The sequence below is a fragment of the Cajanus cajan genome, chromosome 7 (genome assembly GCF_000230855.2).
Source record: "Cajanus cajan strain Asha chromosome 7, NIPB_CcT2T_4, whole genome shotgun sequence".
Classification (NCBI taxonomy): Eukaryota; Viridiplantae; Streptophyta; class Magnoliopsida; order Fabales; family Fabaceae; genus Cajanus; species Cajanus cajan.
Window position 1 is genome coordinate 18,606,059 of NC_138523.1, and position 27,368 is coordinate 18,633,426.

General features: G+C 32.0%; 3 protein-coding genes and 1 long non-coding RNA gene across 6 annotated transcripts in view; 2 read left to right on the forward strand and 2 right to left on the reverse strand.

Annotated features, from left to right (window-relative positions):
- The window catches only part of LOC109811626 (putative homogentisate phytyltransferase 2, chloroplastic), a 74,039-nt gene extending 73,068 nt beyond the window's left edge, over positions 1-971 (reverse strand). Inside the window, exons 1-2 of the mRNA XM_083059409.1 lie at positions 755-971; positions 260-352 (exon numbers count right to left, since the gene is read on the reverse strand). Of these exons, the coding sequence (XP_082915535.1) occupies positions 260-352; positions 755-834 (173 nt within the window). The 5' untranslated portion in view covers positions 835-971. The remainder of the gene's footprint in view (positions 1-259; positions 353-754) is intronic.
- A 7,769-nt stretch (positions 972-8,740) lies between these two features.
- On the forward strand, positions 8,741-13,561 carry LOC109804461 (DNA-directed RNA polymerases II, IV and V subunit 8B). Of its 3 annotated transcripts, none has more exons than XM_020366294.3 (5): positions 8,741-8,883; positions 9,571-9,670; positions 10,041-10,198; positions 12,832-12,920; positions 13,268-13,561. In XM_020366294.3, exons 2-5 carry the CDS (start codon positions 9,592-9,594, stop codon positions 13,377-13,379), a joined length of 438 nt encoding a protein of 145 aa, XP_020221883.2. In that variant the 5' UTR covers positions 8,741-8,883; positions 9,571-9,591; the 3' UTR covers positions 13,380-13,561. The 3 variants fall into 3 exon arrangements, with proteins under 3 accessions (XP_020221883.2, XP_082915536.1, XP_020221890.2); XM_020366301.3 differs by lacking the exon at positions 8,741-8,883 and adding an exon at positions 9,323-9,475; XM_083059410.1 differs by lacking the exon at positions 9,571-9,670 and having other exon boundaries at positions 8,757-8,883.
- Positions 13,562-16,466: 2,905 nt separating this feature from the next.
- Positions 16,467-26,954, forward strand: LOC145949467 (uncharacterized). Its single transcript, XR_014427673.1, has 2 exons — positions 16,467-17,322; positions 26,537-26,954. It is a non-coding gene; the product is annotated as an uncharacterized LOC145949467 (long non-coding RNA).
- LOC109813925 (RIBOSOMAL RNA PROCESSING 5) overlaps positions 26,781-27,368 on the reverse strand; it is a 29,366-nt gene continuing 28,778 nt past the window's right edge. Inside the window, exon 40 of the mRNA XM_020378229.3 lies at positions 26,781-27,355. Within this exon, the coding sequence (XP_020233818.1) occupies positions 27,248-27,355 (108 nt within the window). The 3' untranslated portion in view covers positions 26,781-27,247. The remainder of the gene's footprint in view (positions 27,356-27,368) is intronic.

The window sequence follows — 27,368 nt, forward strand, 5'->3', positions numbered from 1 at the left end:
ACAAATTAACTCCAGAAACTCAATTACAAAAATGTAGAAGATTAAGAACCCAATTACAAATATTTAAAGTTTACGGGGACCTAATTAAAAATTTATAAAAAGTTAAGGGACTTAATAATGTATTAAACTATCACAGGCACACCACATAATACTTATATGTACATACACAAATGCATATTTAGTGAACCAGAAGTGAATTACAAAATAAGATCAATGAACTGCTATGTGTATACAACTGGTACTGGATAACAAAACTTACTTGCGATCTCCTTCAACATCAGGAAGATCTTTTGTTATAGAAATCACCAATGCGAAAAATGTTACAAAGGTTGTGATGAAAACCACAGGAGAGCTGCAGCCACAGTACAAGAACAAATGTATAATAAGCTCCCAAAGTGTAAGCCAAACACTTAATATTGGATGAAAAGCCAACACGATTATAATCTTCATTCATTTGTACCAGGGGAGCAAAATTTATATTGAGAGGAAAAATTGACCGACTCGACCACTTGAAGGTGGAGTTTGACCTTCTAGCATTGTCATTGTTATAAAATCACAGGTGCCTTCATTTTGGCAACTTTACCTTAGATATGTTATTCTTTTAGTTATATTATTTTCTTTGTTGAAACATCAAAAGTTCATAGTTAGTATACTCTTCAGTAATCCTCTACTTAAACATCAACGACCCACGAGCTTGGTTGTTTAACATGACCAATTATAGATATGAAGCAACAAATGATAAGCCCTAACCCACCTCCATTCAAATGTAAGTCCAAGGGCAGCTTTAGTGGCATAATAGACACCAAAGTTAAGGAGAAACCCCCTTACCTGCATAAGCCACTTCTGTCAATCTTTTCAACTATATCAACAAATACTTCAAATTTAATAAATAATTGAATCGATCCAAAAAAGAGAACAAATTGACAAATTGCTGTTAGTGTTGAAAAAATGGGAGGAACGGGAATATATCATACTATGGCAATAATAAGAAATGTTGCAACAGGAAAGCGTTTCATTCTAAATGGAGGAATAGAATAGATGGTACCTAAGAAAAAGTCAAGTGTGTAAAGAGAAAAAATGAAGGGCCAAAGTTTAACCCCACAATAGACAGACCGGCTACTGCAAAAAATATAACCAAGAACCATGCAGATCGGACAGAAAGATCTCCCGCTACTATAGGTAAATAAGGTTTGTTTACGCTGAAAAAGTGTATAAAAACAACTTAGACTAACATTACTGTCTGGATTTATTTAGATTAACATTCAACTACGATGAGAATAATTTCAGAACCAGAGCAAATCATTGTACATAAAACATGTTCAAGAACAAATTATTGAAACTTGACAAGAAATGAGCAATGTGAAGGACACATAGAGCAAAAGAACTAATGTAAGACAGTAAGTAATGTGACAATTGTCTATATGTCTGCCTCATACTTGTCAATGCTAATGTTGTATATTTGATTGATGCCAACTGTATAACCATTCCTGCAAATCAGCGCAAAAAGACCATAAAAGGCTTTGAACAAAAGAGACCACTTTATCAAATTTGAGTTCTCAATCAATGCTCTTGCCACTAATGCACTGTAAACATAGAGTCGACGAACTTTAGACAAGTATAGTTGGCATGAAACTGCAAGAAACAAATGATAGGAAGTCATTAAGTTCCTCACAATGAACCTAGTGTTGTACGACGTATAGTATGTGGCCTTAAAAATCTCCAGCAAGCATCTTTCAAATCTAAACTTTTGTCAGCAAATGGACGATCGGAACCAGCAGCTCCAACTCCAGTGCAGGCCTGCCAACATTCTTTTCATTTTGAACTGATAAAGTAGACTAGAAATATAAAAAGCAAGAGTAGGGTAAAAAATGTCCTTAAGTCAGTTATAAAAAAGTTGAAGTGACTTATGAAATGATAAATGGCTGCAATTGCAGCTGAATTGAAATTTTCTATACCCAATTATCCAAGCTTAATTGATGCAATGTCTATACAATAATAAACAAAAGCCCAAAATACATTTATTAATTTCTATCTAGTCAACATAGTGACAATCACAATCAACTAACACTATCGCTATATAGGAAACATTTGTCGGTTCATATTCATTACTTCTTTACTAGCACCTCGTTGTGCCTTGCAATGACTGCTATTAGTACTAACTAGACCACTTCACTGCAATTATCGGCACCACAGCATGCCACCTTTTATCATTAGCATTCGGAAAAACATAGGTGCAGTACCACAGGTGCTGTTTTTGTGATTCTCCGTTCAGAATTCAAGTTTCACCTTGGAAGTATGTATAAATGATTTCATCAAATGTTAACTCATTTACAATACTTATGGTTCTGTGTCTAAATTTTATTCTTAACATTATCATACTGATCAGTACCATCATTTCCTTGTGTCACTAAATGAAAAGAACATGTTAAAGTGCCAGATTAAAAACCTCTAAAAGAAAAATTTTTGAAAAAACATAAAAGAGGATGAAAAAGATAGTTGGGTAAGCATCATAGAACCAACCACAGCCATCAGTTTCTTTAGAATCAAATCCATCTAACCTTAGTCCTTACACAAAGTCATGGACATCAAGAAGTGAAACATGTTCAAAGGAAATAGCATTCCTGACATTCATTATTTACACATGCAAAGCCAACCCATTATTCCAACATTACAAGAAGCATCAGTTTGAAAACCTCCCATCATCCTACCAATTCTCAATTCCCCACCAAAAGACTAGCAAAACCGATCATTTTATTATCAGTGAAACACAAGCAAAGGAATCAAAATTGGAACTTTAAGGAGAAACAAACACACCCTTATGGAACCGGGTCTCCGGGGTCTCTTGGGAATAGGATTTGAGCACCATCTGTGAGTGTGATGGAGCAACCCAATTGAGTGGAAGTGTTTGGAAAATCCCAAGAACAAAGGTTGGGGGCGTAGTGGCCTTGGTGAAAAGTGTAGGAGAATTCAAAGGGGGGTTGTGGAAGGAACACGATGTGATGTTAGAGAGAGTGAGAGCTCCATGCGGAGCTGAACACAACAAACCAAAACACTGCAATTTCAGACACAAAGCAAAACAAAAGATTAGCTTCTACTCGCGCAGGCACAGTTGCAATCTTGTGGGGTCACAACTAACCGGTGCTTCAAATTATGTTAACCTTTCAAAAAAAAAAGTACTCTTATGGGCTATAATAAGACTTTTTTATTTTTTATTAAAAAAATTAATTATGTATAACAGTAGCTTAAGGTTTTCTCTGTTAAGAGGGACACCTCGCTTAAGATTTTAAAGAGAAAGATCAACCAAAAGGTCCAACCTGGGCCAACACAAAAGGTTGCCAAAATCTTATATTGATTTCCCTTAAACATTGGTAATGGAATCTTGCAATACCATGCAATGAAACTCATTATTAACAATGAGGTTCAAGAGATGTTTTACACCCACGCTTAACATAAATCCTTAACATGCCTTAAGTTGTATGCAAACTTTGATGAAGTTCCTTCTTCAAATTTGACAAATGAACAACCATATTCTCATCCCTTACCTTTTTTTTTTATCCCACATCCACCTATGAATCATGTGGAGCAAAACCTTTTTTAACCATTCCTGAAGTTAATGTCAACAATTGGGAGCAACGTATATTTGCTTATACTAAGATACTAGCCTTAACCTCTTATAGCCAACTATTAAGCTCCCAAATATTTGATTTAAATTACACACAAACCTATATTATTCTAAAAGAATGGTGGCAAACCCAACCAAAGAACCATATCAATTCCAATCCAATGAACCACCTCAACATGAAGATGAACAGCTTGGTGTACACAATGAGTTTGTCGGTGTATTTAGTGATAATGAAGATAATGTGCTTTTGCATTTTGTTAATGATAACAATGGGAATGACGATGATGACAATGATAATGAAAATAACAAGACCCGACAAGTAAGTCCCTCTAACTTTGAATATATGTACAATCCCCATGCTCACATGCATAACCTAATCTAGATTAATGGATGTCGAGACTGAATTTTGTCATGTCTTGGAGCGCAAAACATATGTTGATTTCAAGGTGTCGACATCAAAGCAAACATATTTCATTGTTAAATGTGTCATTCATGATTGTGCTTGACTATGTAGAGTAATGGCTGAGAGAATAACGGTTGAGAGATATAGCTCTTTTTGTGAGCTTCAAAAACTTCAAGGATATTATACATGTGCAACACCGATGTTGTGTTAGGATCATCGTCAACTATGCTCAACGATGATGAATACAAATATACTATAAATCATTAAGAAAGATCCATCAACACTGGTGTCAGTCTTGATTTCACACATTAGAAGTACTAAGGTGTATAATGTATCTTACAAAAAAGCTTAGGTGGCAAAGCAAAAGGCTATAAAAATTGTCTTTCGAATTTGGGAGCAATCATACAAGGACTTGCCAACTTTGCAAATTCTATCAATACAGTACTTAAGAAGACAAGGGGTCATTTTATTTCTGCATTAGTCATAACTACTTACCACAAGTGCAATCAATTGTTCACCAAAAAAGGGAAACAGGCAGAAGCCATGATTGCATCTAGTCACATGTTTACAGAAGTTGTTAATAAGGCTATCAATGTTGCTCGAGCCAAGGCAAGCACATTGTTAATGAGCTTGACCAATAGAGCACAAGATTCTTGGTCAAGGAGTGAATTAACTAAAGAGAGGGATGACCAATGGGAAATTTTACAATGAGGTTGGATCAAAAGGGTGTGATTGTGATCAGGGACGGATTTGCATTGGAGTCCGTGGGGGCACTTGCCCCCACTACCATTTTATATATACATATTTTTTATTTAAAAAATATATATTTTAAAAATAAAAATTATATTCTAATAAAATATATATATATATATATATATATATATGTGTGTGTGTGTGTGTGTATTTAAATTATCGTATGTATAAAATATATATTCAGATGAGGTGTTCATTTATTTGATATTTGTCAAACTTTTGAAGAAAATTAATTCTCATATGTAATAAAGAATACTCCTTAATAATGAAATTTTTTTTTTAAAGTTTAATTATAATATATAAATATATATTAATGTTCACATATATAATGTAATATATTAAAGAAATTAATTTTTGATAAAATAAAATTTGTAGCATGCATATTTACCTTTTATACTTTCAATTTATTGTATAGGTTGATTAAAAAAATAAAAATAGTAAAGATTGTAAGATTGTATATGTTGATTAAAAAATTAAAATAGGAAAGATTGGAAGATTTATGTTCTCTTTTGAATTTTTATTATAAAATATATTATCATCTAAAAATTTATATTAGATATTAAACACATGTTTATATCATAAATAAATTAATTTTTTTTAATAAAATTTAACATATTTATTTTTATGATTTTATTAGTATTAAATTTATAAAATAGGTCTTTAAAATTGCTGTTCTAACAAAATATTTGAAAAATATTTATAACAGATAAATAAGTCATATTTAGGACATGTAATTTTAAAGAAAATTAGGTCCAAACCTATTAAATTATAATACAATCTAGTCTGACCTAATTTATTATCATGCTTGATTATAATTGTAGATATAAAAACTTGTAAAAATAATCATGATATATATTTATATTTTTTAAAGTTATGTATAAAATTTTTAATACTAAAAATATGAGTAATTATTGCCCCCACTATCTAAAATTTTTCGATCCATCACTGATTGTGATCACTTTTAGAAACTTCACATGCTATGTTCACATGTAATTGCAACATGTATTCATGCACATCGTGACTGTAATGTGTATGTGCATCCAATCTACATGTTAGAAAGTATCTCCAATGTATTCAGTGTGTCCTTTAGATTGTTATAAAATGAAGCGTATTGACATGAATATAATGGATCAAAGTTATGTTATAATCCAAACATGAGAAAATATCCAAAAAGTCATTGCGAATACTTGCTTAAATGAATATAAGAAGAAAAGAGAGAATTTATCATATTATATTGCTTCCTAATCCAACTATTCTTTTAGAATTAAAAAAAAATTAGACCAATTGGATATAATAAGAAATAAGACAAAACTATAGCAACAAATAATATATTTATAATATGATAGGATATATTTTTTTATATTAAATTATAATACAATCTAGTCTGACCTAATTTATTATCATCCTTGATTGTAATTGTAGATATAGAAACTTGTAAAAATAATCAAGATATATATTTATATTTTTTAAAGTTATGTATAAAATTTTTAATACTAAAAATATGAGTAAGTATTGCCCCCACTATCTAAAATTTTTGGATCCATCACTGATTGTGATCACTTTTAGAAACTTCACATGCCATGTTCACATGTAATTGCAACATGTATTCATGCACATCGTGACTATAATGTGTATGTGCATCCAATCTACATGTTAGAAAGTATCTCCAATGTATTCAGTGTGTTCTTTGAATTGTTATAAAATGAAGCGTATTGACATGAATATAATGGATCAAAGTTATGTTATAATCCAAACATGAGAAAAGATCCAAAAAGTCATTGCGAATACTTGCTTAAATGAATATAAGAAGAAAAGAGAGAATTTATCATATTATATTGCTTCCTAATCCAACTATTCTTTTAGAATTAAAAAAAATAGACCAATTGGATATAATAAGAAATAAGACAAAATTATCGCAACAAATAATATATTATAATATGATAGGATATATTTTTTTTATTATATTCTCACTCTCAAACGAGTTTTTAATGTTCAAATCATGAAAATTATAATGTTTATAGTTACCATAATTAATTTATGTATTTTTATAAATTAAAAAAATCATTTACAATTTAGCAATAAAAAATATATTAAATATTATCACATGCCAAACTTTTATTTTTTGTATTTGTAATATTAAGAACCATAATATTATAAATGTCAAAATTAACGTCTAAATTTTATTTTTCAAGTTAATTAATTAATATTTATAATTAAAAAAATTAAATTAATATTTTATACATATTTTAACTTTTGAGTCCTAACTCTTAAGTTTTGATTCTCTTCGAGTGGAAATTAAAAATACATATTTTTATCTTTATAGAATTTGAAACATATTATTTTTGGTTATGTGAAATAAGTAAATTATAATTTTTTATTATAAAATATTTTTCTACAATTTTTATCTTTTTGAAATCTAAAATTATTATTTTTAAATCCTAACATTAGTTTTAAAATACACAAATAATATTTATTTTGGAATTCTCTAAAAATTCTAAAAGTGTCTCATGTTACATTGTATCGTATATAAAATTAGTATTTTAGACTGTACAATACACAGACATGTTTATTATATATAATTAAATTTTATAATAAATTATATATATAAATAATATTATGTTTGATAAATAAATTATATTTAAAATTATTATACATAAATATTTTTAAATATATAAATCATATTTTAGATTTACGATAAATAATTTATATTATAACAAAATAATTATTTTATTTATCAATAATTTATTTTAAATTATTAATATTAAATTGATAATTAATTATTACAAATAAAAAATGAAGTAGGTAAAAAATTTAAAACATTTCTACAAACTCTCTTATCGAAAAAAAGTCACTAAAAACATTGTCACACAAAATAAAAGATCTTATTTAATATATAAAAATTTATTAGATATAACTTAAAATTGTCACATAATTTTATATTATTTTTTTTACAATATCAACATAACTTGATATTAAAACATAAATGATAAGCATCATTTAATAATAATAAAGACTAATTTTTTTTAATGGATGGAAAGTAATAATTTTTTTGAATAAAAGTATATTTTTTTGTCGCTATTCTTTTAAATGATTTACAATTTTAGTCTCTCTACTTTAAAATATAAAAACTTAATTTCCTAATTTAAAAAATAGGTAATTTTATCTATTATTAACTTTACATGTTGGCCATTAAATTTACATGCTGATTCATAAAGTTAAAATATTAATTAATTAAATTAGTTTTTAACTAATTAGATTAACAAATAAAATTATTAGAAAAAGAAAAACATATTTTAATAAGAAAAATAGTAAATTGTTTATTTTATTTATATTTTAATGATATTATTAAATCACATTATTTTTTAGTTTTATTTTAATAATATCATTAAATAAGTTTATCAATAATATTATTATAAAATATTATTTATTAGAATAAATTTTTATTTTTAATAATGCTATTTTTTAATCTAATTAATTAAAACAATTTTAATTAAATAAAATTTTTCATGTCAATTAAAAAAATGAAACAATACTAATTAAATTTAAATTTAATGCTTAATAAATATTAATTATTAATAATATTAAAATTACATTTTTAAATTTAAAATAAATCAAATATCTATATATATATATATATATATTAAAGTTAGAGAATTAAAAATTACAAATTACTAATAATAAAGTGATAAAAAAATATTTATGAGCTGTTTTATTATTAGAACTAAATAAAAATTCATTTATTTCATAAAAATTTAAAATATGTTTAAGTCTTTAAATAATATATTAAGAATTAAAATTTATTAATTAGAATTGACACACAAACAGTGAATTAACTATAAAAATTACAATAAAAATTTACGATAAAAATTACTTAAAATAATTTTAAAAATGATGATATCAATTTACAATAAGGTACTCTTGCAATTGCATTGTTTTCGATTTTGGTCATAATCATCGTGTCCCCCTTTCATGGGTAAAATTGTCATTTAGAAAAATCACAGAGTCTATAAATTCCAACATAGGATGTTTGGTTTCTGGGTTCTTTGCGAGTTTGAAGAGAGAGTATCCGCTACCCTAGCTTCCTCTTCAGCTTTTCTAATTTCAGGTACCCATTTTCTTTCTTCACCCCTTATCGAAGTATAACACTCGTTTCGAGGGTTATTCCTCTGCATTATCGAATGTTAATGTTAATGTTGTCTTCGATTCTTATAGGCATGTGTATTGCTTTTTCCTTTTGATTTCTCGTTGGTTTCTATGCTTTTCTGATTTAGATGGCTGTGGTTGTGGTTTGCATTTTATATCTGAGAAGTGTGATTTATATTGATGTTTGTGATTTAAATGATTTTAATGCACGTTGATGATTTTTATAGCCTCAGCAGAAGCTATGATAGTTGTTGGGTTTGCAAGCCTCTTGTATGACTAACTTTTACGTAAATCTAGTTGATTTAAAAGTTAAAATTTTTGTCATTATTTTCTTTTTTATTCAACCTCATTTTCCCCTTTTCATTAAAAAAGAAAAGGTAAATGATAAAAGAAACCTTCAACTTATGGGTCTCAGGCCCAATTTTTTCTTCTTTTAATTTATGGGCCTAAGAGTAAGGCTCAAAGTATTTGAAAACCATTCCCCAACCTTTTACATTTACTTCACTCTGTCTCATTCCTACGCATACGCATAATACTGTAGTGAACGAACAAACGTAGGTTCTGTTTTTCTAATCTCTTCTTTCGCATCTTGCATACGAAATTATCTTTGTAATTCAAAATTTCTTTTCTGTCTTTTTTTTTTCTTCAGATAACTCGGTCTGTTTCAGTCATGGTGGAGAATAATCTCTTCGAGGATATTTTTAGGGTCGAAAAATTAAACCCCGATGACAAAAAATTATTCGATAAAGGTATTATTATTATTTACAAGTGCCTTTTTTTTTTCAACACTTATACTCTCTTCATATTTTATTTGTTTAGTTTAACTTGCCATGATGTTCTATCATTATGTCTAGGGTTTTTCGCTTTCATTTCTAGAATGTTTTTCTCCCTGCAAAAACCTTTTTTTTAATTTTTTTTTAATTTTTTTTTTAATTTTTAGATTCACTAAAAAAATCGAATTATCTCTTAAAATTCTCTACCCAAATACTCCATTCAAGTTCGTCTGTTTTTATTTGCGTTCCATTTTGTGGGGACATGAATATTTGGTCTTACTAGATGCATTTTTAACTTTGTTCCATGTGTTTCATTCTAACACTTGGATGTTGTGCTCTTCTGAAGTTACTCGTATTGAAGCAAGAAGTGAAAAGTTTGACATGTTTATGCACCTAGACATCAATTCTGAGATATATCCATTGAAAGTGGGTCAGAAGTTTACTATGGTGCTTGTTTCGACACTTAATCCTGATGGAACACCAGATACTGGCTATTATACTCAGGTAATTAGTTTATTATCTTTTACAAGGAACCTTTCTTTCACTGTGAAGGATTGTTATTATGATTGTCAAGTCAAGTGAACCATGGTACAAAAAGATTAGTTACTGTTCTAGAATGAGCATTTAATGGTGTGTGGCTGTGCCTATTCTAGTCAAAGCCTCATGTGTATGCCAATCTTTGTTTAGTTTACTAGTGTTATTAAGTTTTTCTTCTGTGACTGAGAACTATTGTTCTTCATCATGAGCTTGGAATTCATTTCACAAATTGGGTTAATAGTGATTAGTGAGCATAGACATGGATTAGATAATCTGGCATGAGTTATTTGTTTTACTGCCAAATGTATTTCTGGTTAGGTCAATTGATATGTGGGCCTGTGAAGTAAGTTTTAATGCATGGATCTTGATGATCAGCTGACACTATTGCTTAAGGCAGTAGGAAGCAAGTTTTTCCAGTTGTTTAATGCATGGTTTGCTCTTTCTGTATTTTTATTTGCTGCTTTCATATATGCATTGAATGTTCTGTTCATATGATTGTATTTAACCTCATGACCAAGGTTGTCAATCTCGAGAGTTTACGTAATCTCGTGGAAGCTCCGTAAACTTGTATCGTAAACTCATAAGAGATTACTCAATAAAAAAAAAATAAAAAAATAATTAAAAATAACATAATAATTAAACATTTTAACTCCATATTAAAGAGTAAAATAGCAAATTACATTAATAATAAATGTTCTTAACAAAAGTTCACACAAATGACAAGTTAACAATGATTCAATGAATCACAAAAAAAAGAAGTCAAATTTAAAAACCCTAACCAGAGTTGGCGCGCGGAGGAGAAGAACAGCGGAGGCGCGTGGAGGAGAAGGAGAAGCGGAGGTGCACAGAGAAGTAGACGCGGAGGCTTGCGGAGGAGAAGGAGACGCAGAGGCACGCGGAGGAGAAGCGTGGGAGAAGGAGACACGTGAGAAAATGAGAGCACTAACCTTAACACAAAATGCGCGTTTTGCGTAAGTGAAAAAAAAAGGTGATCTCCTAAACTCGGAACTAATCTCGCGAGATTACACGATATTACACGAGATTACCGAGATTACTCAAAAACGAGTTTGCTCCCGAGTTATATAGGTAAGGTCTCCTAATCTCGTAAACTCTCTTACGAGTTTACGAGTTGTCACTAGAGATTGACAACCATGCTCATGACTACTAAAACAAGTATCAAGTATCCATGAAGCTCAAATGTTCCTACATATTAATGATGTAGCTGTACATTCACGTGACACCGATATATGTGTGATGCACCTAAATACGTATTGAGGGAATATCTTATATTTTTTTTTTCCAAAATTTATTGAGTGATACATTTGAGATAGGACTCAGCTACTTTAAATAGGACTAAAACTAGGTTCAGCACTATCTTCTCTGCATCCTTAAAGTTATACTGAATAATAAGCTATTTTATAGGTTGAAGAGTTGGTGAGTTAGTGAGTTACAAGAGAAAATGATGGGAAAAAGAGATATGTCCCAGCCCAAAGATGGGCATTCTTCTGGTTAACCACAACTAATAGAAAATATATGAAAATCTTTGAGTATTTGTAAATTTTAATCAAGCCATTTGACAACCCTCAAAGGCTCAAGTTATATGATGGGTTCAACTAAATCCATGTTCAATGTCAATCCAACATTTACCTTGCTTCTAAGTTTATGCATTGGAAATTGTAGAATTTCTGTTCAACCAGAGAATATTCCATACAAAGAACAATACCTTAGTCATTTGCCTCTTACCTTCAATAACTTCATGTGTACATTTTAAAATTCATGCATTCCTTTCAACAGCAAATGAGAGCATGCTGGCACCAAAATTGAAAGAAAATAACTCGAGTTAGGAATGGAACTTCCTGGTTTAAGCCCTCTAGTTTCTATACATTTTTGTTGCTTCATAATGGGTTGACTATGCTGGGTTCTCATGATTTTGAGCTCTTGGTATACACTGGTTTGCAGATGTTGTCACATAAGTGGGAGGATAGATTTACAAGTGTTCAATGGCATCAAAACTTAATGCTATGGCTGAGTGCCAATTGATTTACAGTAAACAAACAACTACCAATTTGAGAGGGCTAACAATGATGAGAGTTTGATCAGTTTGTTCGATTGATCTGAACCCAAGTAAAATGCTATATTTTAGTTTTACAGTAGCTTCAGAGATGGTGCGTGGACAACATAAAGTCACTATCGTTTTGGGTCAATTGAGGGAAGAAACTACATTCCATTTCAGACTCATTGTCTCATGTCTTGACTAAAAAATTTATGTGAGTCATGTGTTTACTTGAGCCTATCGGATTTTATCAGAATCGAGTTAGAAAAGCAAGTTAAATCTATCTCTGCCTAGAATCATAAACTCATACTAGTCTGAGTTGTTTAATTGCCAGTTTGACGACAATACGCCACAGTGCTGTTAACAAATTTTGTGGATAGAGGTGTGATCAACAATAACCCAATTTATAACTATAGTTCCCCGTCCTTCATCCTTTTCAATTTATTGTTGTTATTTCTGTTATTTCTTCTCTTTCTCTTCCAATTGCTTGTTAAATTAGTAAATGAATTTAGCTTACAGAATTCTGTTATGTATTTCTTTTTTCCAGATCAATCGACAATCACTGGCTAACAATTTTGAATATGTCATGTATGGGAAGCTCTACAGGATTACAGAGGGTTCTGGGCGTGAAAAAGCGTATGTCTGTTTCCAGTTTTGAGTTTCATGTCTATTTGGTTATTTACTAAATTACTAAATTAATGACTAAATTACTAAGTTAATGTTAGTAACTTAATTCTGTATAACTTGCTTGTGTTGACAATAAGCCATTCAGATGCTTGTTACTATGAAGTATGAACAATGGATTCTTCCTTCGGACGTGAATCGTTTTTAGTTGATTGTGAGCATGAAATAAGTGAATCACGTTTCTTCCAAGTAGCAGCTCCCTAGTTAAAGATGAATGCTATTACATTACATTAATATTTTAATGTTTAATTTTTTTATTATTTTTAATAGTCATTCTGTTTATCGGCTTTAAATTGTAGGGAACTAAATATTTCATTTGGTGGGCTTCTGATGCTGCTGAGGGGAGATACATCTCATTGCAACAAGTTTGAGCTTGATCAGAGGTTGTATCTTTTGATAAGGAAAGTATGAAAATTGTATTATAAAAAAAAGTGACGATGTGAAGCTTTGTTGCTGCAAAAAGACAGCAGCTATCTAACTTCATGTTTGAGTACTTCTGATATTATCTCACTAATGCGGGTCTTTAATAGGACCCGAAGTTTAAAAACCAAACATTTGGTCATTTCATTACCAACTCTGATTTTCTCTTCTCATACCTATTTTCTTCACTAATATTTATTTTGCACTCACTCTTTCCTTCTTTTCTATTTTACGCATCTCTCTCATGACTCATCTCACCGGTGTGTATTTTTACTAACTATTCTTTGGATACTTTTTTATCTAAACTTTCGTAACGAAATAAGCTTAAGGCTTTGTTTGGGTAAATTTTTTAAAAAATATTTATAAGAAAAATATGAAAAAAATTTAAAATAAGCTTTTATAAAAGTTAAAATTAACTTGTGAGCACGCTTTACGTTAGGTTCATCTTTCTTATTTAGATCTAGGGTTTCTTTTAATTTTTTAAGTAAATATTTAAAATGAAATTTTGTATTAGAGCTTAAATTATTATAACTAAACAAAGAAATTGAAATACAAGAAATTTGAATTACTTTTGTCAAAGTATTGAGATAATGGAGGAAATTAGGTAAGAAAGAATTCAAATGACATGTATTTCAATTACATTGAAATGCTAAAAGTCCCTACGGCTTAAAGATTTCTTAAATCGGCATCAGATCATAGATTGTCCTCTAACTAGTTGTTTATTTATGTAAAGATTAAAATAGAATTTTTTATTTATATAGATTAAAAAGTAAAATTCATGAAATTATAAAGATAAAAAGACAAATAAGCTTTACATTTAAGAATTAAGATCATTTCTAACTAGTTGTATTTTGAGTTTTCTTTTTCATAATATTTAATATGTAATTCCAGTTTTTTAATTATTAAAATTATAATGTTAATCATAATCTAATTAAGTAAATGATGTGATACTTAATATTTAATAATATTTAGATTAAGTTATATTTTTTATTTTCATTTTATAGCAAACAAGTAGTTAAAAAGATTAAAAAAAAATTGAAAGTGTAATTTAATTTAAATATTATTAAAAATTAATTATTATACTATTTATTCAATGTTAAATATTAGATCATGGTCAAAGTTATAATATTAATAGATAAATATTTAATAACGTATCAAAATTGCATATTTTACTGTATTAGGGAATTGAAATTATGAAATTAAAAATTACATGACTAAAATCAGATAGAATATGACAGGGATTAAATTTCGCTTGAATATTTAAAAGTAAAAAAGTTCCATATAATTTACGCTAGAGCAGTCAAAATGGGCTACGACCCGTGGGTCAACACAGCCCACCTTGAAAACAGGCCAGGCTAAGCAAAAAAAAAATGGAAGTTTTATAGTAGGTAGGTATATCTCAACCCGACCCACTTTCACCCAGCCCATCCAGGCTGAACCTGTGGTGGGTCGGGCAGGTCACCAGCCCACCAATTTCTTTTTTTTGCAATGAAAATTTAAGTATGATTTGTAGTTAATTTTATATGATGGGATATTGAAAATTTTTATTTTAGACTTTTATCATGATTTGTATTTAATTTTGTATGATGAGTTATGACTTATGGCTATTAATGATGCTAATTTTATGACTATTATGTTAATTTAAAATTTTGAATTTTGTTGATAATTTTTTTAATTTTTGGTGGGCTGGTGGGCTAGCTCATATAACCCACCAATTCGTGGTGAGCCGGGCCAGGCCAAATTTTTTTTTTTTTAGAAAATCAAAAATAGACCGGGTTAGATTGACTCGTTTTTAAAGTGGGTTAAGGTGGGCTGGCTCACATAAGCCAGACTGACCTGTTTTGACAGTTCTAATTTGCGCTATCAAATATAAATTATCTAAATTAAGTACATGTGGGATCGACTTTGTATTTGCCAAATTCTACTAGTGATTGCTTTGTGCAGTTGCAGAAGTTTTTAAGGTTTTGAAAAATCATAAACAGATGTAACATAACTTAACTTTATAGTATACCATTTTCTGTGCAATTCTTAAAACTGGGGCATGATCTATCCCGAATGAACATGTGTCCTTTTTGAGAAAAATTTCAACGGTCTTTGCACATTGCTTATCAGCAGGAAGGCTTTTATGATTAATTAGTCAACAACAGGAAAATAATGATGTGGTAAGCAAAATAGCTCAATGATGAAAACATCCAGTGGTACACAAGCTCATCTCTAAAATCTTCAGAAAAACTGCATGGGAAAAGGAGGGGAATGACCAAAAGAGATATTAATAAATGGTGCTAAAACTTCACAAATAAGAAAAATCAACACAATGCTACATCTATAACATTCTCTCAATAATATTGTATTACCCTTGCTTCTTGAGCCTCTGCTAATTTGCTTCATGATGATGTCTATGGTATGGAACTAAAAATTTGAATATTGATTATACCAAGAAAATTTATGTACCTCTTCTCAGATAGTGTACAGGAAGATAGATGGCAACTGATGATCAAACTTTACAATTTCTTAATAGCTACAAACTCATAAATTACACAAGTAATTTTAACCTACACTCAACATAAATCACTAAGATCGACCTAATAATAGATTCGGATAGTATTTTATATATTTGAACTTTGGTGTTGTCATTTTAATTAGGATAAAAAAAAAATCTACACTCAACATTATGTTTTAAACTTCTTTGGAACTTCCTTAAAAGTTCAAAATAAAAAGTGAGCCTTGAAAACTTTTTAATGCTGTCTGAATCATTAACAAAAAGAATGCAAGTGGAAAAAAGTTTGGCAGCCGTACTTCAAAAACCAACTTTGTATAAGCGGGATAAAACTTATATCTGCAGTGCTATACGTATTGTTGGTGTTTCCCAATCAGAATTAACATTTCACATCAGTAATATGCATAATAAAGAGTTTCATTAAATGTTATCGGATATTACTAAGACAAAATTCCAATTTTGATTAAAAAATAATACAATGATACCAATAATACAGTATCTAAGTTCAGTCCTAATGGAAACTAAAAGCAGCCAATAAATTTATGGTCTATGTTGACTAACCTCTACAATTTGCTCCACACGTTTCTTAAGATCTTCACCTGATGCTTCCTGGTGTATGCCTTTAAGCATTAGCAATTAGTGAGACTCAACGTCATCTGAACAATGTTTTCTTATCATACTTTGTGCATTAGAATATCTACATCCCACTGCATAGAAAGGACAATTCACAAGCTTCATTGAACAAACAGTTATGCAGTGTCTATCCATCTCACGCCTCATAATGCTCTCTGCACTTTTGTTCACACGGAACTATCTTGAAATCACAAGTTGAATCATGCTCCTTCAAATGACCAGCACTGGATCTGGCGTTGCAACCCTCATTTTGGCAGATGCTAGGTCTAAAGTTGCAAGCACCAACATGGTTGGCAAGATCTTGTGCAGAGTTAAAACTCATGCTGCAATGAAATGAGCTCTTGAAATCAACATTCTTGACCAAAGTTTTAGCAAGTGTCTCTCTTCTATCCAGTGGCCAAAAAGCATTCATCTCCATCTCCTGAACAAAATCATCAATTTTTTCCTCCTCTTGTCACTCAGCAACCACCCTGAAAACTGACTCAACAAGTTTCTCTTCGAGTTAAACTCACCAACAAAATGAGAAATGATGTCAAAAGAGTGTTCCAAGGTTTCACCCTCAGGACCACCCTCTAAGATAACAAACTCAGCAACAAATGATTCACTCTTTTGGGTGACATATTCTACCATCTCCTTTCTCAAATGAACAGCCACTAAACCAGGGGTCTTGAAGGGATCTCCTGTTGTGTTATCAACACAGGTAGAGGCTAGTCCTGGCAGGAACATTTGAGAATTGAGCTAGCTTCTGAACTACTTCTGTATCACAAAAGTCACAATGGAACAAGGGACCTTCCTCCTTCACAGGTTCAATCTTGTTATTAGTTGTAGGCAGCTCCATGCTTAGGAAAAACCTACAAGTAAAATTCAGAAAGAAAACATCATTATATCATCATACACTTTCATATCATAACCATGAAAAACAAAAACAAAACAAGAAAAACACTCTACTTTTCTAAAATTTTTTGTTTTGTTTGTACTCCCCCAACCCCTTCACTTGGTACTTTCTAGCTCTCCTATGCTATTACTGTTAAAATCTGTTTTATTAGAATCTGTTTTATTAGTTGTGATAAGATATTCTAAGATATAGTTTAGATATATTAGTTTATATTTTTCTAATTTATAATTTATCTTAATCCTTAAACTTTAGGGATTGTTTCTGTTACTTGTTTATTTATTTGATTGTACCCATCAGTTCAAATTAATAAGAAAAATTATTCTTCTCTAAATTTGAGATGGTATCAGAGCTCTCAAATTCTGGGAGCTGCCTCTGACTGCGCAAACCAAAACCCTAGGCGACAGCCTTCATTTCTGGACAGCCTTCATTGCTGTCAATCATTTTTTTTAGGACAGCCAGCCTTCATTGCTATTGTCATTTGCAGTGTTGTTTCTTAGTTTTCGTCGCAACAATTAAATACATACTCACTGCATTAGGGTCGGTGTACTACGGTGGACATGGCAGACCCAATTGCTGAAGTGGTGAATATTGAGTCTTAGAACAATAAGGAACAACTGCAGAACCTCAACACTGCCTACCGATTGAATGGGAAGAATTACTTGAAATGGGCCCAACTTGTTTGTACAACTTTGAAAGGTAAAGGGAAAGCTAACCACTTGACTGAAGACTAAGGAAGAAGATCCCAAATTTATAAAATGGGATGAAGAGGACTCTATGATCATGGCATGGCTATGGAACTCCATGATCCCAGAAATCACTAATACTTGCATGTTTCTTAATTCTGCAAAGGAGATTTGGAATGCCATGGAGCAGACATACTCCAAAGCTAAAGATGCTACTCAAATATATGATGTGAAGGTGAAGACTGTGGCTGCAAAACAGGGAAACAAGACTGTTACAGAGTATGCCAATCAACTCAAATCCCTATGGATGGAGTTAGACCATTACAGGGTCATAAAAGCCAAGTGTTCAGATGATTCAGCAATGCTCAAAGAGTATATTGAGCAAGATAGAGTCTATGATTTCTTGGCAGGGCTTAACTCTGATTTTGATCAAGTGAGAGTCCAGATCCTTGGAAAAGAAAAAATTCCAAGATTTAATGAAGTAGTAGCTATGGTCAGAAGTGAAGAAAGCAGAAGGGGAATAATGCTAGAAACCCCAGCCATGGAAAATTCAGCCATGGTAGCTTCAGGATCAACCATGATGGTAGACTAGAAAAAGGGGGGAATAGCTAATATGGAGAAGAAAGGTGAAGGAGTGTGGTGTACCTTTTGTAACAAGCCTCGCCACAATCGTGAAAAATGTTGGAAGCTGCATGGAAAGCCACCTAGTAAGGATTGGGGCCCCAAAACCGAGACAAGGAGTGAGAAAAAAAGGAGACAACACCAAAAGGGAGGACAAGCACACATAGGTGTTGTCACCAGTGAAGAAAATAGAGGAGGAGTGATTCAACTTAACCAGGATGAAGTAGAGCAGATGAGATCATTCCTCAACAAGTTGGATAAGTCAACAGGTACTTGTTCTTTGGCACATTCAGGTATGTTTCCTTTTTCTTTTGGACTCAATGCCTCAGATAAAAACTATAACCCATATTGGATACTAGATTCTAGGGCTACCGACCACATGACACCCCTACCTAAACATTTCTCTTCCTACACCCCTTGTCCTAGCAACAAGAAAATATCCACATCAGATGGCTCTCTGATGACTGCAGCAGGTCAAGGAGAAGTTCAAATAAGCCCATCTATAACCCTTAAAAATGTCCTTCATATTCCTAAACTGTCTGTTAGTTTGATTTCCATAAAAAAACTCATAAAAGACCTATCATGTAATGCCATTTTTTATGACAATGTTTGTATACTGCAGAACAAGTACTCAGGGAGGATGATTGGACATGCTAGAGAATGGAATGACCTTTATTACTTGGATAATCCGGATTTGCCACCAGACCTGGAAAACAAAAACTCTTTTTTCTCTGATTCAATGAAGGCCAACAGGGAGAAGGTCTTCCTACATCACTGTCGTCTTGGACATCTTTCCTTTAGAGTCATAAAATTGTTATTCCCTTCCCTTTTTAGCAAATTAGATGTGGAAAGTCTCAATTGTGAAGTGTGTGAGCTTGCTAAGCACACGCGTGTACCTTTTCCAGTTAGTAATAATATGAGCACTTTTCCCTTCTATTTAATTCATACTGATGTGTGGGGTCCCTCAATTGTCCCAAATGTTTATGGTGCTCGTTGGTTTCGTTCCTAGAGCCTTAAAATGTGTTTTCATAGGATACTCATCCACACAAAAGGGATATAAATGCTATCACCCACCATCACAAAAATTCTTCGTGTCTAGAGATTTCACCTTTTTTGAGCACAAAAGCTACTTCCACCAAGATCATCCTCAGGGGGAGACTGCAAGAAAGGAAGATGATCTTCTTATGCTCCCTGACTTAAGCTTGGGACCAAAAATAGGGACTAAAGGTGGAACAAATGAGAAGGAACCCACTAAATCCATTCAAGATGGAGCTGATGTAAGATTTGGAAAAGGACTGGTTTATACAAGGAAGACAAAGGTCATTCCAGAATCTGTCCATGTCCAACAATCCAACCCAACATTACATGAGGTAACTACCCCTGATCCTTTAATCTCCACAAAATCAACCTCTGATTTCCCAACTTTACAAGAACCTGAAACCAGTCCAACACCACTTTAAGAGGACCTAGATATTCCAATTGCCCTTAGGAAAGAAACCAGGAAATGTACCACCAAGCCACTGTACCCTCTAGCCAATTATCTATCCTTTAGAAACTTCTCACCTACCCATAAATCCTTCCTCACAAGCCTAAACACTACAACAACACCTACCTCTTTATCTGAGGCATTGAGTGAAAAAAAATGGAAACAAGCCATGGATGTGGAAATGGAAGCATTAGAGAATAATAGTACCTGGGATTTGGTTGCTCTCCCAAATGGAAAAAAACTAATAGGATGCAAGTGGGTATATACTATAAAATACAAGGCTGATGGATCCATTGAGAGGTACAAAGCAAGGTTAGTAGCTAAGGGATTCACTCAAACCTATGGAGTGGATTACATGGAAACATTTGCTCCAGTTGCAAAAGTGAATACAGTTAGGGTGATATTGTCCCTAGCGGCTAATTATGGTTGGAACTTGCAACAAGTTGATGTTAAAAATGCCTTCCTCCATGGAGAAATTGAAGAGGAGATTTACATGGAATTGCCCCCTGGATATGGTGAAAAAATAGCTGCCAACACTGTTTGCAAGCTAAAAAAGGCATTGTATGGGCTGAAACAATCACCACGAGCGTGGTTTGGAAGGTTTACTAAAGTTATGATAAGTTTAGGCTTTAAACAAAGTCAAGGAGACCATACTCTGTTCATTAAACACTCTAAGTCAAGGGGAGTAACAGTGTTACTGGTTTATGTAGATGATATTATAGTGACAGGTGATGATGAGGAAGAGCAACGATTGTTAGGCCAACATCTAGCCAAGGAATTTGAAATTAAGACCTTGGGAAAATTGAACTATTTTTTGGGAATTGAAGTGGCCTATTCTAAAAATGGGATATTCATATCTCAATAGAAATACATCACTGATATGTTAAAAGAGACTGATAAGACAGCATGCAAGCCTACAAGTACACCAATTGACCCAAACCTGAAATTGGTAAACGCAGAAGAAGATACTGCAGTTGACAAGGAATTTTATCAAAGGCTAGTTGGTAGACTGATATATTTATCTCACATTAGACCTGATGTTGCATTCGCCGTGAGTCTAGTCAGCCAGTTCATGCACCAGCCGAAGGAGGTTCACTTACAAGCTACACTAAGAATTGTGCAGTATTTGAAAGGGACCCCAGGCAAGGGAATTTTGTTCAAAAGAAATAGGAATGTAAATCTGGAAGCATATACAGATGTAGACTATGCAGGGTCAATTGTGGATAGGAGGTCAACTACGGGATATTGCACTTTCCTTGGAGGGAATCTTGTGACTTGGAAGAGTGAAAAACAAAGTGTGGTGGCCAGATCCAGTGCTGAAGCAGAGTTCAGGGCAATGGCACAAGGGATATGTGAACTACTCTGGTTGAAGATTATCTTGGAAGACCTAAGGATAAAATCGGATGAACCAATGAGACTTTATTGTGATAACAAATCTGCTATTAGCATAGCTCATAATCCGATGCAACATGATAGAACCAAACATATTGAAGTTAACAGACATTTTATCAAAGAAAAATTAAATAGTGGTCTGATATGCACTCCATATGTCTCCTCACAAGACCTTGCAGATATTCTAACAAAGGGGCTGAACAACAACATCTTTGAGAAGATTGTTTCCAAGCTGGGAATGGAGAATACCTATTCACCAGCTTGAGGGGGAGTGTTAGAATCTGTTTTATTAGAATCTGTTTTATTAGCTGTGATAAGATATTCTAAGATATAGTTTAGATATATTAGTTTATCTTTTCCTAATTTATATTTTATCTTAATCTCTAAACTTTAGGGATTGTTTCTGTTACTTGTTTATTTATTTGATTGTACCCATCAATTCAGATTAATAAGAAAAATTATTCTACTCTAAATTTGAGAATTACCAATCTCATTTCTTTCTTAAAATTATCTTTATAGAAGACATTTTTCATTTACAATGTATCAAGGGCCAATGTTTCTATATTTTCATATTAAATATGTGTATATGTCTTATTTAGCTATAATATATATTTTATAATTTTTTAAAATTTTTAATACTTTATCGGTACATATCATCAATAAGTACAAATGAAGTATTTGAAAGTATTGGGATTAAATAAAATTTTTATATTATTTTTAAAGGTTAGGATACTTCATTGATATATATTACTAAAATATCCGAGAGTATCATATTAGATACGTATCGGATACGAAGTAAATTGAAGTATGGTTATTTCATAGTATTTCAATAATTTAGGCACTATTTTAAGAAAATGGATTGAAGGTTTTATGGTGAGAATCGTAAAGCTGAGAGAGGAAGAGAAAGACAATACGTATTGTGGAAGAGAAAAATGAATAATTGATTCTCTCACAAAACTATTCAATAAGTTGCAGTATAATATATAATTTGAAAATAAAACAGAAAGTAAAATGCACCTAACCAGGATTTCAGCAAAATTAAAACAGAATTATCTTGCTCCTAACGTTTAGGAACCACTTATTGACTCCGTTAATGCTTAATAAAAAATAATAATAACTGAATTTCAATTATAAAAGCACAGTTTTAACACTCCTCTTTGCTTTAGGAACTGCAAACTCCAATTCTTTTCCTTAAAAGTTCAAATTTGCTTATAGGCAATGGCTTTGTAAATATGTCAGATAGTTGATCTTCAGACTTGTAGTAAATTAAGTTTACTTCTCCACTTTGTTGCATCTCTCTCAAGAAGTAGAGCTTGATATTGAAATGTTTAGTCTTCCCATGACATGCTGGATTGTTTGCAATAGCAATTGCTGCTTGATTGTCAACAAAAATTTTAGTTTTGTTCTTCTGGTGTAAAAGTAAATCACTTAAAATCTTCTTTAACCATAAAACTTGATTTACAGCTGTTGTTGCAGTTATGAATTCAGCTTCAACAGTAGATTGTGCTACAATCTCTTACTTCTTTGTGCACCATGAGAAAACTCCAAAGCCTAGGCTGAAACAATATCCTGAAGTACTCTTCATGTCATCAACAGATCCAGCCCAATCACTATCAGAGAATTCGTACAACTTGAATTCTTGACACTTCTCAAATTTGACACTATAATCAATAGTGCCTTTAACATACCTCAATATTCTTTTTGCTATTTTTAAATGCATTTCACTTGCACAGTGCATAAAACGAGACAAGAGACTTACAACAAATAGAATGTCCGGCCTTGTTGCAGTGAGATACATTAGACATCCAATCAAGCTCCTATAATATCCTTCATCAATTTTATTAACACCATCTTCCTTGCTCAACTTCTCCTTTTGATTCATTGGTGTGCTAACAGATTTGCATTCTCCATTTGAAATTTCTTCAAAATTTCCTTTTCATATTTTCTTTGACAGATAAAAACTTTGAGTTAATAACCTATACACTGCCAGTGTAAAATTTTTTTACACTAGCAACCAATTATATCTTTTAATTGTGTCATGTCATTGATAAAAGTAAATGTATTTACAGTGACATGACACAATTAAAAGATATAATTGGTTGTCAGTGTAAAAAATTTTTACACTGGCAGTGTATAGGTGATTAACTCAAACTTTATTCTCACTTTGTTTTATCTCAATTCCAAGAACATAGGTCATGAGACCAAGATCTGTCATTTCAAAGGCTTGCATCATTTCTTGTTTGAACTCCTCAACCAGCCTTGTGTCATCTCTAGTCACTAAAAGATCATCAACATAGAGGGAAACTGTGAGAAGGTTATGTCCCTTATGTTTCACATAAAGAGTGGACTCGGATAAGTTTTTTGCAAAGCCTATGCTCAATAGGTGATCATTTATCTTGTTGTACCAAGCCCTTGGTGCTTGCTTTAGGCCATAGAGGGCCTTTTTGAGAAGATAGACTTTATCTTCTTCACCTTTCTTCATGAATCCTTCTGGCTGCTCCACATATATTTTTTCTTGTAGTTCTCCATTTAAAAAAGCTAATTTAACATCTAATTGAAATATTTTCCAGCTGTTTTGTGCAGCCACTGCTAGCACCAATCTAATTGTATCCAATATAGACACAGGAACAAAAGTGTTAGAATAATCAACACCAAAAATTTGTGCATACCCTTTTACTACGAGTCTAGCCTTGTGCTTGTTGATTGAGCAATCTGCATTAAGCTTTGTTCTGAAAACCCATTTAACTCCAATGACTTTTTGATCTTTAGGCTTTTCAACAAGTTCCCAAGTATGATTTTTTTCAATCATGGCTAGCTCCTCCTGCATTGCAGCCCTCCACTTGGGATCTTCTTTTACATCCTAGTACCCCACAGTTTCAAGGACAACAACGTTGCACCTTTGGTAAATATCGAAGACCAACCTAGTGCCTCTTATATGAATATGATCAACTAACTCATCTTGATTGTGCAAAGGATCAGCTGCTGAAATTTTTTCTACATTATTCCAACTCCATTTCTCATTCTCCATGAAGTGCACATCTCTACTTATCAGAATTTTCTTTGTGTAAGGTTGGAAAATTCTATAAGCTTTAGAAACTGAACTGTATCCCACAAATACACCAAGTTCAGCCTTTTTGTCAAGCTTGTCTCTCTTAATTTGTGGCACATAAGTAAAACACAAGCATCCAAATACTTTAAAGTTTTTTTAAAAAAGGTTTATAGTCACACCAAACTTCAAAAGGAGTCTTCCCATCAACGGTTTTGGTGGGCAGTCTATTTAGCAAAAATACTGCAGTGTTTGCAGCCTCTGCCCAGTATTCCTTAGGTAACCCTTTCTCATGAAGCATACATCTGACCATTTCCATTATCGTCCGGTTCTTTCTTTCACTAACCCCATTTTGTTGAGGGGTACAAGGAGTTGTTAATTGATGCTCAATGCCAGCTTCCTCACAATACATGTTGAATTGTTCTAAAGTGTATTAGACCTCAGAGCTTGAATCATGCAGCCACTTTGTTTTTCAATCCACTACTTAAATCTCCAAAATACACCTGGAACTTCTAACTTAGACTTGAGAAAGTAAATCCAGCACATTCTGGAAAAATCATTAATGATGATATAATATGTACTCTAATACATTATAATTTTATTCCTAATTTAGGCATGAAGTTTCTAATACACGACTTCATTTAATGCGAACACAAAGAGAGATGGTGAGAAAATTGTCTTCATTTAAGATACCAACAAATCAACATTTCAAAATCTGCCTTTTCTTCCTCTTTTAATTAATTTAAGCACACAATGGTGAAGATTTGAAACTATGATTTATTTTAGTGTCACAAGCCGTCTAATTAATGAAAAAAAAAATGCAAGGAAAAAGAAAAAGAAAACTAAATAACATACTGAGATATGCTGTGTTTGTTAGATCTAAAATCTAAAGGATCATCGATTTCAACATCCGAGTGTAACTGTGATCACGTGATTGATTGATTGAAGCAGATGGGGTAGCTAATTTTAGGCGACGAATGATGTTTCTCCTTTCTTTTTTTGTTTTATAGCCAACTAACTGATATAACCGTTCAATGATGTCGTCCGGAACGAACTTCAATTGCAAGGAATATGCCAAGTCAGATGAATAATTTATCTACCAAATGCGTTACACATGAAGGATATATTTGTAAAGAACATTGGATACAAGGGTTTTTAAGAGTTGCTCCACTATTTTTTTTTCTCAATTAATGGAATGCAATATTTATTTTTTACCATTATTTTTCATTCTATAATAAGTTAATCAAATAATGGAATAACATTTTTAATCATTCTACTGTATCATGTTCTATTTCATTCCATCCCATTCTCTACTAGCAATCCAAACATAACCAACAATCCCCAGATCACACAGGTTTCGCTTTCCACCACCAAATTTAGAAAAATCAATGTTAGCCACTTACTTTTTTAAAACAAAATGTTGCTATGCCAAGTATTTTAAGTTTTTCCTGACCAAGTTTGGGGGATTGTCATTTGTCACTTCCCCAAGGTTTTGTATCAGGTGTGTTAAAACAATGTGGCAGGATTATGTGATATATTGATACATAACTTTTCTTTTAAATATGTGACCAAGATTTATGTATATAAAAAACCATTTTGGGATACAAATAGATTTCAGTAATTCTAAGAAATAATCTTGGTTCTTTCAAAGAAAAAGTTTTTTTTTCCATTAGATGTTCTCATATGCCAAAATACCTTGCATCAAATAATAGACGAAGTGACGAACTCATGGATAATTTATAAATACCTAGCTCTTATAGCCCATCAAGAAGTCTTTTAAAGACTAGACTTTAACAATCCAACTATTATCAAAATAAACAATATATCTAATGCGATAAACAAACTTGAGGTTTGTACTGATTCTATTATGCTAACATTAAAATTCCTTTGTGCAGGTATCAATAGAAGAATGGAAAGAAACTGAGATTACGAAAACAAATGGAAGACAGGAGAGGGGTAAGCTGAGTTAACAGCCTGACAGGGTTCTGCTGCATGTAATGAAATTTATGGACAATATGTAGTCCGGATTTGTATCTTGTCTAAAACATAATGCAATTCTTAAATTTATTATTTTTATTATTATTTAAATTAAAATTACACGAATATTTTCGAAAATAAAGCTACAATTGCATAAGCATATGCGATGATAAAATAATGGTTACATTCTCAAAATTGGTTATAATCAAACACTCCCAAATATTACAAAATTTTCCTAACCTCTGCGCTCAAGACAGATCGGCTGCGTAATGTTACAAATAGCGTCAAAGCAAAAAATAACAGTTTAAATAGAATAAACAGGACAAAAAAAAAGAATACAGGGACCTATATTTCCTCTTTGTTATCAAATGTCTACCTTTCTCCTGTGCTCAATTGATGCATTCACATCTCACATTGTATACTCAACCAAACGCTCAATTTATGCTGCTGCAGAACCACTCCATTTACAGAAGCAACCAACCAAGATCAAATCCTGTTTCCCAGTGATTTAGGAAAACTTGTAATTTTAAGTTATCATGCCTCATAAACTTTGTCTTGGGATATCCAGCTCGGACTCCAGAATGGCTGCAAACTGTAAAATTCAAAACTAAAGTAATGTCGAATCTATATCAAGCCAGAGTACTCTCAACATATTCCATTGCTTTCCTCTTCACAGATTCAATTCGTTCTTCATCACCTTGGGACTTCTCATAATCAAGATACTTTTTGAACAAGAACTGTCAATCAAAA